Here is a 13,740-nt window from a genome sequence, read left to right as displayed (position 1 = left end):
ATCAAGTTCAGCTTTATTGCAAGCGGATGGGCAGAGAGGTGCACAAGGCATTGCAAGATCCCTTCCAGATCTACGATTCCTTGAATAAAAAGTGCAAACTCAGTTGACCTGTATCGACCTCATCAATGTGTATAAATATCTGAGGGAAGGGTGCCAGGAGGATGGGGCTGGTCTCTTTTCAGTTGAGCCCAGTGACAGGACAAGAGGCAATGGGCACTAACTGAAGTATAGGAGGTTCTGGCTGAATATGAGGGGATGCTTCTTTACTGTGAGGGTGACAGAGCACTGGGACAGGCTGCCCGGAGAGGTTGTAAAGTCTCCTTCTCTGGGGATTTTCAAAACCTGCCAGGATGCCATCCTGTGCAATGTGTTTCGGGGCGACCCTGCTGGACATGGGGGTGGACCAGATGATCTTCAGAGGTCTCTTCCAACCTTGGCTATTCTGGGATTCTGTATTAACACAAGACCTCACCCATATGAAGATGATGGGCATTTTCTCATGATGCTTCCAGGACTGACTGGAAGACAGTGCCCCTTGGCAAGACTCTGGGAAAGCACGGCAGCAACTGAGCAATTTTCATAGATTCATAGAATATTAAGGTTGGAAAAGCCGTCCAAAATCACCTGGTCCAACCACCCCCTACCACCAATGTCACCCACTAAACCATGTCCCTAAGCACCACGTCCAACCGTTCCTTAAACACCCCCAGGGACGGTGACTCCACCACTTTCGCCCCTCTCCCCACCCACGACACAGACATGGACACAGCACCGGAAGGTTTGGAGCCGTTTATTCACTGCAGAGTTCGGGCTGCCCACGCTCTACTACTATTAAAACCAACACACGGGGACAGCCGCCCCCCGCCTCGCTCCCCACAGCCGCCCCGAAGCCCGTCGCGGTCCCCACACAGCGCCGAACACCGCCGGGAGGGGAAAGGGGGGCACAAAATGGCGGCAGCGCCCCCTGAGGGCTCCCTGAAGGGCTCCCCGAGGCGGCAGCCGCCGCTGCCGCCCCCTCCCCTCCCTCCGCATTTTGCGGCTGTCTCTGCAAAAGCCTGCCCAATACCCGAAACAAAACGCGGAAAAGTACTCCGTAGAGGGATTGTAAATTAATTTAATATTTTTAAAAGATATTTTCGGTTTTAAAAAGTTAAATTTACCATGAGGAGGCTCCTACGCTCGCCTGAATTTCAGCTTTTCTATCAGGCGTTCCCTTAAGGATGCCCCGCTCGCTGCCCGAGATCTCAGAAGGCCCCGCGGCGGGAGCGGGAGGGAGGCCCCCAAGATGGCGATGCTGGCGGAGCGTGAGTGCGGCTCCGGGCGGGCGGCGGCGGCGGCCGCGAACGGCACCGGGGGGCTGAGGGGGGGGGGGGCGGCGCCCCCTTATAGGGCGGGGGGTGGCCGGCCGCTAGTGAGGCTCCTAAGGCCCCGGTGTGCCCCTTCGCTGGGCTCCGGGGGGTGGCCGGGTCTGGGTTCCTTTCAGTGGTAGCCCCTCGGGGAGCGGCGGGGCCGGGGCTCGGTTGCTGAGGGGCTCCCAGCCCCGGGGAGGTTTGTTGGGGGCTGCGGGGGTGAAATTGAGGCGGGGAGAGGGGTGAGAAGGGCTGGGGGGAGCGTGTGGGGAAAGGAGAGGCTGGGGAGCTGAGGGAGAACTTAGGAGGAAAGAGGAGAAAGTGGGAGAAAAGTCAGGAGAAGAGAAAAAAGTAAGAAAGTGTTGGGGAAGAAAGAGGAAAGCTAAGAGGAAAGAAACTCAGGGGAAGGGCAAGCAGTTGTCTTTTTGGAGAAGGGTCTGGCTGAATGAAGCGTTTCTGAAGACTTTTCATTTTATTATATGTTTATTACACATTTTTAATGTTTTTCTTGTATTGTTGTCGGAAATACATTTACTCTTACCTCAAAGGTATTTGAAAACTTGGGTTCCCCCCTGCCCCACCAGCTTCCCCCCAGCAGGGTGCCCAGCCCCATGTCCCTGGGCTCGGGGAGCTCCCCAGGGAGCAGCCCCCGGCCCCTCTCGGGGCAGCCCGTGCCAGGGCTCCGGCACCCGCCCAGCCCAGCAGTGCTGCCTGAGAGGCAGGGGGAGCCGCCGGGGCTCCAGGCTGGGCCCGGGGCCTCTAGGCCTGGCCCTGGGCACCGCTGAGCAGAGCCCGGCTCCGGCCTCTCCGCACCTCCCTGCGGGTACTGACGGCCATGGGGGAGCTCCTCCGGAGCCTCCTCTGCTCCAGGCCCAGCCGTCCCAAGAAGACTGCAAGAATATCTAAAAGAATTCATTAAAAGAATTCTGCCAAGAATAACCCAGCTGGTAACCCTTGTGTAATGCTTATCAGTGCAAGAAGCAGCACTCCTGATACTGGCCAACTTGGGAATGATTTTTTTTTTCAGAAACTACTAATTGTTGCTCTCTTCGCTTCTAAGTTCAAGGTGCATTTCTGCAAAGTAACCTTTTCTAGAAATTGAAACTGGATGCAAGTGAAAAGAATAAACTTGCAACTGCAGATTTTTATGGGACAGGGCTCATGTATGATGATTATTAATGTCCTTATGTGGTTCAGGTAAGCTTCCTGGTGTCAGGACACCCTTAACATGAGCTCTAATAAATTTGCTCGACTGTGGGGAAGATGGATTTCAGTATAGTGACTGATTAAAAAAATCTGTTTCCCACTGGAAAATACAAGTGTGAATTGATGAAAATAAAACTGTACTTGTATGGGTAATTTTCAGATTATTTTAGGTGTAAGCTTTGTTGGTACCATTTTTCAGAATTTTACTTGGACACTCGCGTTTCAGTAATGTAATGGTATGTTAAGGTAGCTTCTGTATGTAGTAAATTCTGAAATGAGTCGCTGCAAAAAAAAAAACGAATCTATTTGCTGAAACTCCACCTTTGCAGGGTTGTTTTTGTTCCTCACCTTCAGCTGAAGTTATAGTTGTGAAGCCAAGTTATGCAGATGTACATTTTGTTTCCAGTGCTGGATCAAGTTCAGCCGTTGTTATTAATTTTCATCCTAAAAGAGAGTCGAGTTAATTGGTTTTACTACAGCTGTGAAAGCAACGCATCGCAGGGCCTTGAAATAACTTCTCGATGGTACCAGTGGCAGGACAAGAAGCGGTGGGCACAAACTGAAACACCGGGAATTCCCAGGTGGGCAAACACAGAGAAGATTGAACACAGAGGTACTGAAACCCAGCCTGGATGCTGTCCGAGGCAGCCTGCTTGAGCAGGGGGTGAAGGAGGTGATTTCGAGAGGTCTGTGTAGCCTCTGCGATGCTGTGAGCTAAGCTGGCAATAGGTAAACTTGGTTGTTCTGTGCTTCGGTAGTTCGAACTTAAAAAATGTAGCAGTTGCCAAAATGGCAGACAAGTTAGCTTTTGGTTTTTGCTTGCTTTTGACTGGGACTTTTAATAAGCTGTGATTAACTATCTCAGCGGTGCTGGTTTGGAAAATCAAAAGAATGCACTGAGGAGTTTTGTAGCTTGGATTAAAAATAAAATCCCTTCTGTGGGCAGTATGTTTTTTCCTGCTCATTGGAGAAACTTTACCTGTTCATTATTTCCTGCGTTAACGCCGTCTGGGGGCGCACAGCGGTGGCTTAGGTGGGAACGTTCAAAAGTGATGGTTAATGCTTAGGGCACAGCATTAGCCCTGATAGAAGGGTTTAGGAACTGATCTTTTTCCACAGAGCAGGGTATCTGAACTATCTGAGGAAATGACCCATTTCTCCACTGGATGGTGCTGCTCACCAAGAATTGCATTGCAGTCTCTCTTTCTGAGAGCGGCCCGGGACATCCGTGTTGCCTTCTGAGCTGTTTTTAGGTAGAAGATAGCAGGTTGATTCCTTCCTTGCTCTTTAAAAATCGGTTAACAGACATTTCTGATGTGATTTATACTTCTTGAAAGCATACAGCTAGCTTGCCATATATGAAAAGGAGTGCGTTGACCTGGCACAAGTGTGAGGAGTAATCCTTAATGGTAATTAAGAGATTTGAAACACTTGGGGTGAAGCTGCTGGGAAAAGGAAGGTCTTAAAACGTTTCAGCTTGAGAAATCTCCACAGGAGGTGCCCTTGGGTTTTGTTAGCAGGGTCCTCCTGGGAGTAAAACATCTGAGGGCTTCTGTACGGGGAGGTACTCGGGAGAATTACTAGAAGTCAGCTTTTAAAGTGGATTAGTTGGACTACATCAAACAATTCGGTTTGGAAGTTAATTTAAACTCCCGTGTTCATTTGACACGGATTACCTCTGCTGTGTAGACAAATCCTTAAATACACACGGTGGCTTTACAGCTGCAAGAATTGCGTTGAATTTCATTTCTTGGGATTTGCAAAGCCATCCCCTGGGAAACTATGGACAGTGTAACAGAAGGTGAGCGTGCTGAAAATACCTGAGAGCGTATCGTTAGAGCTAGATCTAAAAAAAAGGCATTGAGTACTTTGGTTTTGGTGACTAGGTGAGGGAAATTAATTGATAATTGAGGGATTTTAAACAAAGGGACAAACAAATCGGAAAGGAGAGGTACTGTTTGGGTGAGCAGCGTTATATTCTCCTCTAAATTGCTTCTTTTTAGTGGCCTTTATGTTGCACTCTCTGTCCTTAACGTTTCACTGTCAGCTATGGAAGAAAGCAGCAACTTTCACAGCTTTTGAAGGACTTGTTTTTTGGTGCCAGCGTGATACCTTAATTTAAAAGTCGTTCTTCTCCATAAATGCCTGGAAACTTGAGTCCTTAAAGGTCCTGTGCGTCTTGGGTGAAGGAAGATGGCAAAACATGCTAATTGTCCCAAATCCCTAGAGAAATTCAGGAGGGAACCTGAATTTGCTGGGGTCTGCCTAAAATCACAGTCCGCGGTGGCGTTTTCCCAACTTCTGGTAGCAGCACAGGCAGGGCTTGTAGGCGATATTTCTGCCTGATGCAAAGAGGTTGTTATTTTTGTGTAGAGAAGTGAACTAAATGAGCGCTTTAGGATTTCTCTCACAGCACTAAGTCATTTAACATACCGTAAAATCTCTTTTTTATGGACTGTTTGGGCTTTTATGAATTTTTTTTAATGTTACTTTTTTGTGGGGCTGCCCTGCAGCACTTTTTTTGAGCTTCAAAGGCTCAGAAGCACATTGAAAAACAACCAGCATCCCGCACTCTGACGGTGTTAGTTCTTTCAAAAAGAACCAAGCCTGGGCAGAAAATGAATTGAACGCGTTTGTAATATTCTCTCCCTCTGGCCCAAATCCGAAGTGTTACGTTTTCGGGAGAGATGACTTCCTGATTATGAAAGCGCCTCGGTGGACTTGGCTCCTCACTGACTTTCTGTGGCCTTGGGTTAACCGGTCAGTTTTGATCCGCTGTTTCCCATGGTGGTTAATGAAGTTTGTAATCTTCCTGTCTCCCATTCTTTGTCTTGTTTGTTTAGGTTCTCTTCCTGCGTGTGTTTAGGAGTGCGCTTAAAGGGGCTGGTTAATGGCGCTAACTTTTCTTCCTCGGTTTCAAAGAAGCTATTCCTGCTGATGGAGACAAACTCACGCATGTGGGCCTGGGGGACTGTGGTTTCTGTAGTGGTTTACGTAGGACAAAAGAGCCCCGGGTCTCCCTTGGATCTCTGACACCTGCAGTCATATCCGGTGACTTTTCAGTTTCCAAACAAGCCATTTTGCAGCGGATCCAAGAGCTGAAATCCCTCTGGTTTGCGTTGTGCAGTTCAGCTCCACTGGTCACTTACGTTTGGTTTTTGACTTGGCTATCATTATGAAAGCAAATCTTCAGACTCCTGGGTAAGAGGAAGGATGGCCAGTGGCCATTTGTCCAGTGCTGGGAAAGCCAGCACTAAAATCTCATCCCTTGTACATTTTATGTTGAAGCCAGATGTAAAAAAAGTTGGAATAAAGATGGAATTTAAGCCTGTGCACTTAAATGGTAATCCTCAACACCTTTGCTGGATTGCAGCCCATCCTTGGGGATGACAACTTCCGTGGCCGTTTTACTTTGGCATTCTTTGTACTAAAAGTTTTCATAAGACTTTTTTTTTTTCAATATCACATAATAGGATTAAGCCCCCCCAAATGTGATTGATCTGTTTGTTTTTTTTTTTTTTAATGAAGGACTTTTCTTGACTTGATTAACTACTTGGAATACTGTGGAAATGTAAATAGAGCCTGTCTGAATTTTTCCTTCCGTCTCTAGCCCGTAGAAGGCAGAAGTGGTCTGTGGATCCACGAAACAGCGCCTGGAGTAAAGATGAAACTAAATTTGGACAGAAGATGCTGGAAAAGATGGGCTGGTCCAAAGGAAAGGTATGGTCTAAAGGAGAGCTGTCTAGATGGAGGGTGGTGTCTCAGTTCTTTCTGAACTGAAAATGCTTCTACCAAAAAAATAGGGGGGGGGGTAGAGATGTGGGTGTAAGACTGCTGGGGGATTCTTGGCCCCAGCATTTAAAACACCCATGTTCTTTTTGTTTGATTTATTCCTTTAAGTTTGCTAAGAGTGCAGAGAATTTGAGCAACATTAGACTTCTATAATTTCTTACAAAGGTACTTGCCAGCTTGTTCCTCTCTTGCTCTCCCATTTTTCTACCCTCTCTTTGACAAGGTAGCGTCCACAAGTCAGAGCAGGAGCTGGATCATTAAATCAGGTGACATTTAGAGAAGTCTTTAAGTTGCTTTCATGCTCTCGGTTCTCTCCCTGGCTGTTTGTGCTGTTGAAAGAAACTCCAAGACCTGGAGTTTAATCTTCCACCCGTTTTTAAAGGTTCCTTCTGATCTGTTCCCTGAATGGCCAAAATGCAGCATTATGGGAGTTGCATTCCTTCCCAACTCCAGCGTGTACCTGTGCAGTAGGGTGAGAGGTTGCTGGTGCTGGGAATAATCTCTAGGTCAGCGCAGATAGCTGCAGACGTTGCTGCTGCCACTTGAAAGCAGTTTAACTTCCACAAAGGAGCCTCAGCAAAGCTGAAATTTGGACCTGCACATCAGTGTCGTTAGTGAAACAAACACACGCAACCTGCCCTGCCCCATGTTATATATTTAGTTTTTCTCCTAGATCTCCTCTGTTTTCTTTTAAATTAACAACATTAGGGCCGTTCTCAATTCTGTGAATATATTACAACTTGGTGTGAAAAATAAGCCTACCCCCTTGAATTTCTCATTGTAGTCTACTGTTGCCTCAGTTGGCAAAATAACAGAAATCTGGCTTCTGTCTTTAATTTCACCGTCGATAAGCTGCGATCCCTGATTCAAAGGCTGCTGAAGTCAAAGAACTGGGATTGGTTTCACTAGGCTTTAGACCAAACTGTTAAAAGTGTGGGACTGGGTACTGTCTTGTTATGTAAAGTTGTATACGTGGCTGTTTTGTAAGTGTGAGACCGAAAATAGGTACGTAAACCACAGTAGGAAAAAGTACTGATGGTATTTCAGGCTGTCAGCAGCTCCTCTGAACATGGATAATGCTTTGCTGTTACAAACACTTTGTGTGAGGGTGTGGAAGGAAGGCCCTCACGGTGCTTTAATTTTTTCTGAGGGTTCCCTCTCGTCTTCTTCACAGTAAGTTTCCTGTGTGAGCTACTAGATCTTTCTCTACAACAATTATAGCTGTACTAGAGGGATTTATATCCCCGTTCTGCCACAAACTCAGACAAATGGAAGCATAGCTTGGCCAAGTCAATGGGCAGCAGCCCATCTGTGCTCTGAAATTAAGCTGCTTACACTAGTCCCGTTATTAGTTGTGCTGGAATTAGGTCATGGCAGGATGCCCTGCTTGTTTCCATACTTCTTGGTTAGCTGAAGTTTCAAGGTAAATTTGCCACCCCACTGACCAAAAAACCTACTGGGTCTGTGGTAGGAGCAGCCGTGTTCAAGTGTGGTCATTGCCTCGCATGTTGGATATGCACAGGCTCTGTCCACAGGGCTTCTTTCCACTACTCCACAAGACCCATATATACATATTTATTGTATATTTATTTATTTATACATATTTATTATGGTCATTTGTTACTGGTGACAGGATGGGGGGGGGGGGGGCAGAAAAGCAGGTAGATATCAGTAATATTCAATTCCAAGTGTTTCTTTTTTTCCCCTGGTTGTGCAATTAAGATAACACTGGGCCTAAAGATGGCTTTCCCCATTTGAATGCTTGTGTTTTTTTCGGATAGACAAACCCAACATCTGTTTGCCCCGGTATCTTCACCAAATCATGAGTGTGAATGAGATGGAAAAAGTTCTTAATGACCTGCTAGCTCCAGTCTGATCCTTCCACCTTCTCTCACCCCCCTCTAATATAAATCCGTTCTGCTTTGTAAGCTCCATGTGGCATCTCTCTCAGCATTTACACAGCTGCCTTTGCCATGAGGGAGGTGGTTTTGGTAAGAGGCATGTTTTTCTTATGTAGTGTCTTGTTTGAAAATTGTAAACACTTTGGACTTGCCTAGGAATGTCAGGTGGCTTTCTGATTAATCACCTGACTATTTAATGTTGTTGTTATTTTAGTGTTTATGGGATTTTGCTGGAGGCTTAAGTAGTAAATTAAAAAATACTTAGTATCTCGTGGATGCTAATGCCTGTGAATGAATTCAGTTGCAGGCAAGCAAATAGTAACTTGTGGTTTCTTGCTGTATTTCATTGCAAAATGTCTTCCAGTACAACGGCTCGAGTTGCTTAGTCACTGCTGGAAAATCCTTGCATTTTTTTTTTTCCCTTAAATCCTCATTAGGGTCTTGGTGCTCAGGAGCAAGGAAATACAGAACATATCAAGGTTCAGGTGAAAAACAACATGCTGGGGTTAGGAGCATCCATCAATCACGAGGTGAGTGCTAGACCCAGGTAAGGAGATGTGGCTCCCTTGTCAGCTTTTATAATGGGACCTTAGTGAAATCTGTTACCACACCTGGTGGTAGCATGTACCTTTGTGAATATCTCTGCAGAAACTGTTGAGCTGGAGCGTAGTTATGCTCTCTTGGGTATTTTGGAAGTAAGTACCTGCTTGGAAAGGTTACAGTGAATTCTTAGGTCGTTCAGAGAGTTTTTGCTTCTGAATCACTAAAATATTTACTTATTCCCTGTGTCTCCTACCCAGCTTAGCTTTATGCTTTCTGCCCCTCATCCTTATACGGTCACCTTCCTGACTGGAGTTCAAGTATATAGGGAGAGCTGAATGTGCTTCTAAAGATATTTGTCCCGGAATCAACAACTTAAATAACTTAATTGCTGGAAAATCACACTCGTGTTTTCTGCCTACTTTTGAAAATGTCTTATGCAGACTGGGACGTGCAGAGCCAACAGCAGCTCGGTATTGTTTAAAGGCTTACAAACACAACCCTTATCAGTTCTGTAGGTCGGAGTGACTGTAGTACGCTGTTGTTAGTATTGCCACCTGTGGAGCTTTGTTGGTCCCTCCCATCAAGAAGGGTTGAGTATATGCAATTAAGTTGCTTCTTGGAGAGCAGAGTTTAAAACCTGTTTTAGCAAAACCTCTGTTAGGTCTGAAAACTGTTGCCTCGTATTCACATGGGTGATATTTACAGGACGACTGGATTGCTCATCAGGATGACTTCAACCAGCTTCTGGCTGAACTGAACGATTGCCACGGACAGGGTGAAACAGGTAGGTTCATGCATTGCTCAATCAGATGCTGGAAGCTTAGCAGAGTTTCCATTCTCTGTCTTAACAAGGCTAGCTGAGGCCCAATCCTTTGGGCTGCTAGCAGTGTGTCCTTGCGGAGGTCAACAGCTCCCCCTTCTCTTTCTCCCCCCAGATCCCTGGGAGCTGAAGGACATGTTGCCATCCATGACCATGCTTAAGTTTGTCTGGATGAGTAGGTCTCAGTGGATCAGTTTAACCTCTATTAAAGGCTTTTTACTGGAGAAACCAAACATCAAAATTCTGAATTTGGGAGTTTTATCCAAGACACGGGGGACCTTTTGCTGGGATGTACTACAGCCGTGCTTGTTTCTTTTTAAAGCATCCAGAGCCAGTATGAAAGCTCAGAACACAGGCATTCACCATTGCAGTGCGTTTGCCTTCCTTTTTCTTATTAACTATCACATCTGGTTTCCATGCTCTGGTGGTTTCTTAAATACCTACTTTTCCTGTCCTCAAAGAGCTGCTCCTTAGCTTTTGACTCAGAGTTACGCATCTCTGTTTTGAGTGTAGTATAATGCGATTTTTGTAGACCTGATGTAGAGCACACAAGTGGGGTAACTACACAGCTCTCCCAAAGGGGCTATTTATAAAGTTTATTGGTTTTGAAAAGTGTTGTGCAGTTTGACCTTGGTTTGTAAAAATGAACTAATGCAAGGCTGTCAGGTGTGAGCGTACAGAAAGAATTTCAGCTGGCTTACAATCTCTCCTTTGGACTGGTACATCTCAAACTCTGAGCGTACGTCTAAACAACGCTGCGGAGTGTTGTTAAAACAAGGGCTTCTGTTTGGGCACAACAACTTGTCCACGTGCTGCTGGTGTCGGAATTGCCAGCTTAATGAAGTTAGCCACTCTTCATTCATCCTTAACATTTGTGCGCAAAAGATTTGCAGGAGGAGGAAAGGTAGAAAGAGGAGGAGGAAGGTCAGTTAAAATGAAGTCTCAAAGTTGTTTTCTAATCCTAGAGAGCTGGGATTAAAATTCTAAACACAATGCTTTAAAAAGTTATTTTAATTGCTGTGGAAGTTATTCTCGTGCATTGGAGCCCTCATCGTGATCTGAGGCCACACAGTGCTGCTAGCTGCTGTAGTGAAAGTCCTCAAGAGGTAGAATAGCATATTGTAGGGAAATTCCAAAAGTTCCTGTCTACCTTTATATCTAAATCCTACCCAAGTTCCAACTTGAGCCATGAGAAGATCATTTAGGTGTAACTGGTGGGAAACCTGCAAACTGATGAGCAGGGAGCTGAAATGATTTGCCCAAGGACACAATGAGTCAGCACAGAGGCAGGTTCATTGAGCAAGGCTGTCTTGTTCCTAAAGCTGTGCTCTGTCCTGTGGGTCATCTGTACGGATACAAAATGGTCCCATAAAACCATATTTCTCCCTGTTTTACTCAGTTATTTTTCCTTGGTCTTTTTAGCAGCTTGGACAAGAGATTTCAGTCACTGAGCACAAATTCGGATGCAAGTTGAAAAGCCCCGGTCAGAATCACGTTGGGTGATTTGCAGAGTGTAAGCATTGCTCTGAAACTTGTTTCTTTGGCAATTGTTTAAGCTGGCAAAACTCATCCAGATAATTCCGCCTGCAGCTGTGCTGCAGGATCAAATGTTACATTGTTGGCCATCATCCAGTTTCAAATTGCATTAAAAGTCAGCTGAAAACCTTCATTGTTCTTAAATAACTGGTGCAGTTGCCAGAGCTGGATTGCAATTAGAGATTGGGAAGGAAGGGCCCTGTGTCGGTTTGTATGCCAACATTCAAATACCCTTAATCTAGATAGATTTAGCTTTCTTCTCGTATTTTTCTAGCTGAGCACCTGGTGAGGAGTTTTGATTCTTGGCTTTTTTGCTGGGATGCTGAGTGGTGAGGACTGTGTCCCTTTCCCATCTGTAAAATGGGGTAAAACATGCTGGCCATGCCTGTCATGTGCTTTGGAATATTTATCTGTATCAGATTTGCTCTAGAAATGCCCCAACTTATTTATGACTAAATTGCTTTTAGACACAGCAGAAGACAGACAGACAGATGTACCAACTTGTATGTTGCCATTGCCAGCACGTTTCTAAGCTCAGTGAAATTACTTCTTGAAGGCACAAGGCGGTGCTGCTGCCCCTTTTGCTGTAAGAATGAAGTGCAGGAGGAAGCCTTGTGGAAGTCCCTTCCTGCGTAAAATTCAGTACGAGCGTATAGGAGAGCAGGCTCAGAGTGTTGCACCTATAGTCAGGGTATTTTAATTGTCATGCTTGCTTTGCCCATAGGCCCTTCTATTGAGGATTTTCAAGTTGACTGCAAAATCTGTCTAAAACTGGATTTTCTAGTTAAGGTTTATGTGCAACATCAAGAGTAGATCTGAGGCTGCTTTCTGGTAATAAACTCTCCCACTGCGGGCTGTAGATCTCATTTTTAGGTCAATGACTATCGTCAGGTGGCACTACTTGTAAAGTGCTGTAATACCAATGTCAGAAAAACTTGGTCTGCACAGCTTTCAGGGGTGGGATTGTATGAAAAAGGTGACTCAACTTGGCCTGCAGGGTATGGGTTGATTTCCCTACCTATCCCAGCTGCCGCTGGCAGAAAAAAAAAAAAATTTCACCCTAAGTAGCCTTTTCTATAGTTATGGAGCACAGAATCCTGTAGTGCCTGCTTCTCTTTGGGACAGGACCATAAAGTAGTTCTTACTGGACTCTCCTTCCGACAATTTCTTGTAAATTAACAGGCTCTGTGGATGCAGAGAATGTGTCTGTACCAGTAAAGTAACCTGCCACGGCACAGAAACTTGCTATCTTTCCTGTTAAATAGTTAGATAATCCCTCACATGCTTCTGACCTGCACAAGCTAACAGTCTCTCAAACAACTCCTGAATGAAAGTGGGACTTAGCCATCCATCCCCAGAGACCATTCCCAGTGGGGTAGCTCATAGGCAGCCCTTCAGCTGAAAGGTAGAAGAACTAAATAATATAGATGTGGCACTTCTAGCTGGCCTCAGGAAAGAAAAAGGTCTGCCTGTTTAATTTCCTTACACAGAGATACCAGACTCTGCCCAGATAGGGGCGCTTTAAGAAGTGTTAGAGTTGGAAAACCTGTCTGGTGTGGTGTCTTTATTTTCTTCTCTCCCTTTTTATCCATTCAGGTTCAGTATTTTATTTTGTACCATTACTTACAGCTTTCTCAGGCACTAGCACTGGAAATTTGTAACAAACGGCACAACTGATCCATCTTCTTCTTACCATAGAAAATGCTTTAAATTAGACTTTACCTTAGACCTGCAGTGCTTGTATCTGCCTTTTTCAAATTACACTAGATTGGAAATGGGAAGGGAAGGGGATGTGGCAAAAAAGAATCATGCAGTAACATGTCTCAGAGGAAGGTTACCATGCTTCCTTCAGTGGTATGCTCTTACAACTTTTTTTTGAAAGAGAAAGTTAACTACAGTGATGTTTTAATTTGGTTGTTAGTGTTTCTCTAACAGGGTTGGAACCTGTATTTTTATTTTTTAGAGTCCTCAGTGACTAATCGGAAGACGACGTTTAGTCTCGAGGAAAAATCCAAATCCTCCAAGAAACGTGTCCATTATATGAAGTTTGCAAAAGGTAAGAGGAATTGTTTCTGGTTCGTAAGCTCTAGCCAAGATTAATAAAGCATATGTCAAGGTGATCTGTTACTTTCTGTAGTCTATAAATGACAAGTAGAATCTTGGTTTAGAAATAACCCTTGCAGCAACCTGCCTAAAGCTATAAGACACTATTTCTCTTTATTTTGGACAATTCTGTCTGGCTTTAGGCTGATATCATTGAATAAATCAATTCCTGTCTGTAGGAGCCATCAGCTGACCAAAGAATAATGAATATTCTCAGCAATGTGAGTGAGAAAAGGGCTGGAGAGGGAGGCAAAGGTGATGGCCAAGTAACTCCGTTATCTGGACTGCACTGTCCTCTGCAATCTCCAGTAACCCTGCCAAGAGATCATGTGGATAAGATAAGCGGTCAGATTAAATGATGCAGGAAGAGGAAAGCCCTCTTACATCTCCTAGATACTTTATTGGGTCAATTCGGACAGCGATGGGTGGCCAGAAAATCTGTACCAAGAACTCGTGGAGTTGGGTAACTTCTTTCTCTGTAGAGTGATGG

At 45.1% G+C, this 13,740-nt stretch overlaps 1 protein-coding gene across 2 annotated transcripts in view; it reads left to right on the top strand.

The window, feature by feature from the left end:
- The first annotated feature begins 1,230 nt into the window (after positions 1–1,230).
- Positions 1,231–13,740, top strand: part of PINX1 (PIN2 (TERF1) interacting telomerase inhibitor 1) — a 62,817-nt gene continuing 50,307 nt past the window's right edge. Inside the window, exons 1-5 of one of the 2 annotated variants that reach the window (XM_040550650.1) lie at positions 1,231–1,304; positions 6,166–6,275; positions 8,686–8,778; positions 9,497–9,575; positions 13,111–13,203. In XM_040550650.1, the coding sequence (XP_040406584.1) occupies positions 1,286–1,304; positions 6,166–6,275; positions 8,686–8,778; positions 9,497–9,575; positions 13,111–13,203 (394 nt within the window). In that variant the 5' untranslated portion in view covers positions 1,231–1,285. Of the gene's footprint in view, positions 1,305–4,183; positions 4,357–6,165; positions 6,276–8,685; positions 8,779–9,496; positions 9,576–13,110; positions 13,204–13,740 lie in introns of those variants that run through there. The other variant, XM_040550651.1, reaches the window with a different exon arrangement.

The sequence above is a fragment of the Cygnus olor genome, chromosome 3 (genome assembly GCF_009769625.2).
Source record: "Cygnus olor isolate bCygOlo1 chromosome 3, bCygOlo1.pri.v2, whole genome shotgun sequence".
NCBI lineage: Eukaryota > Metazoa > Chordata > Aves > Anseriformes > Anatidae > Cygnus > Cygnus olor.
This window is presented reverse-complemented; position numbering and strand designations above follow the sequence as displayed.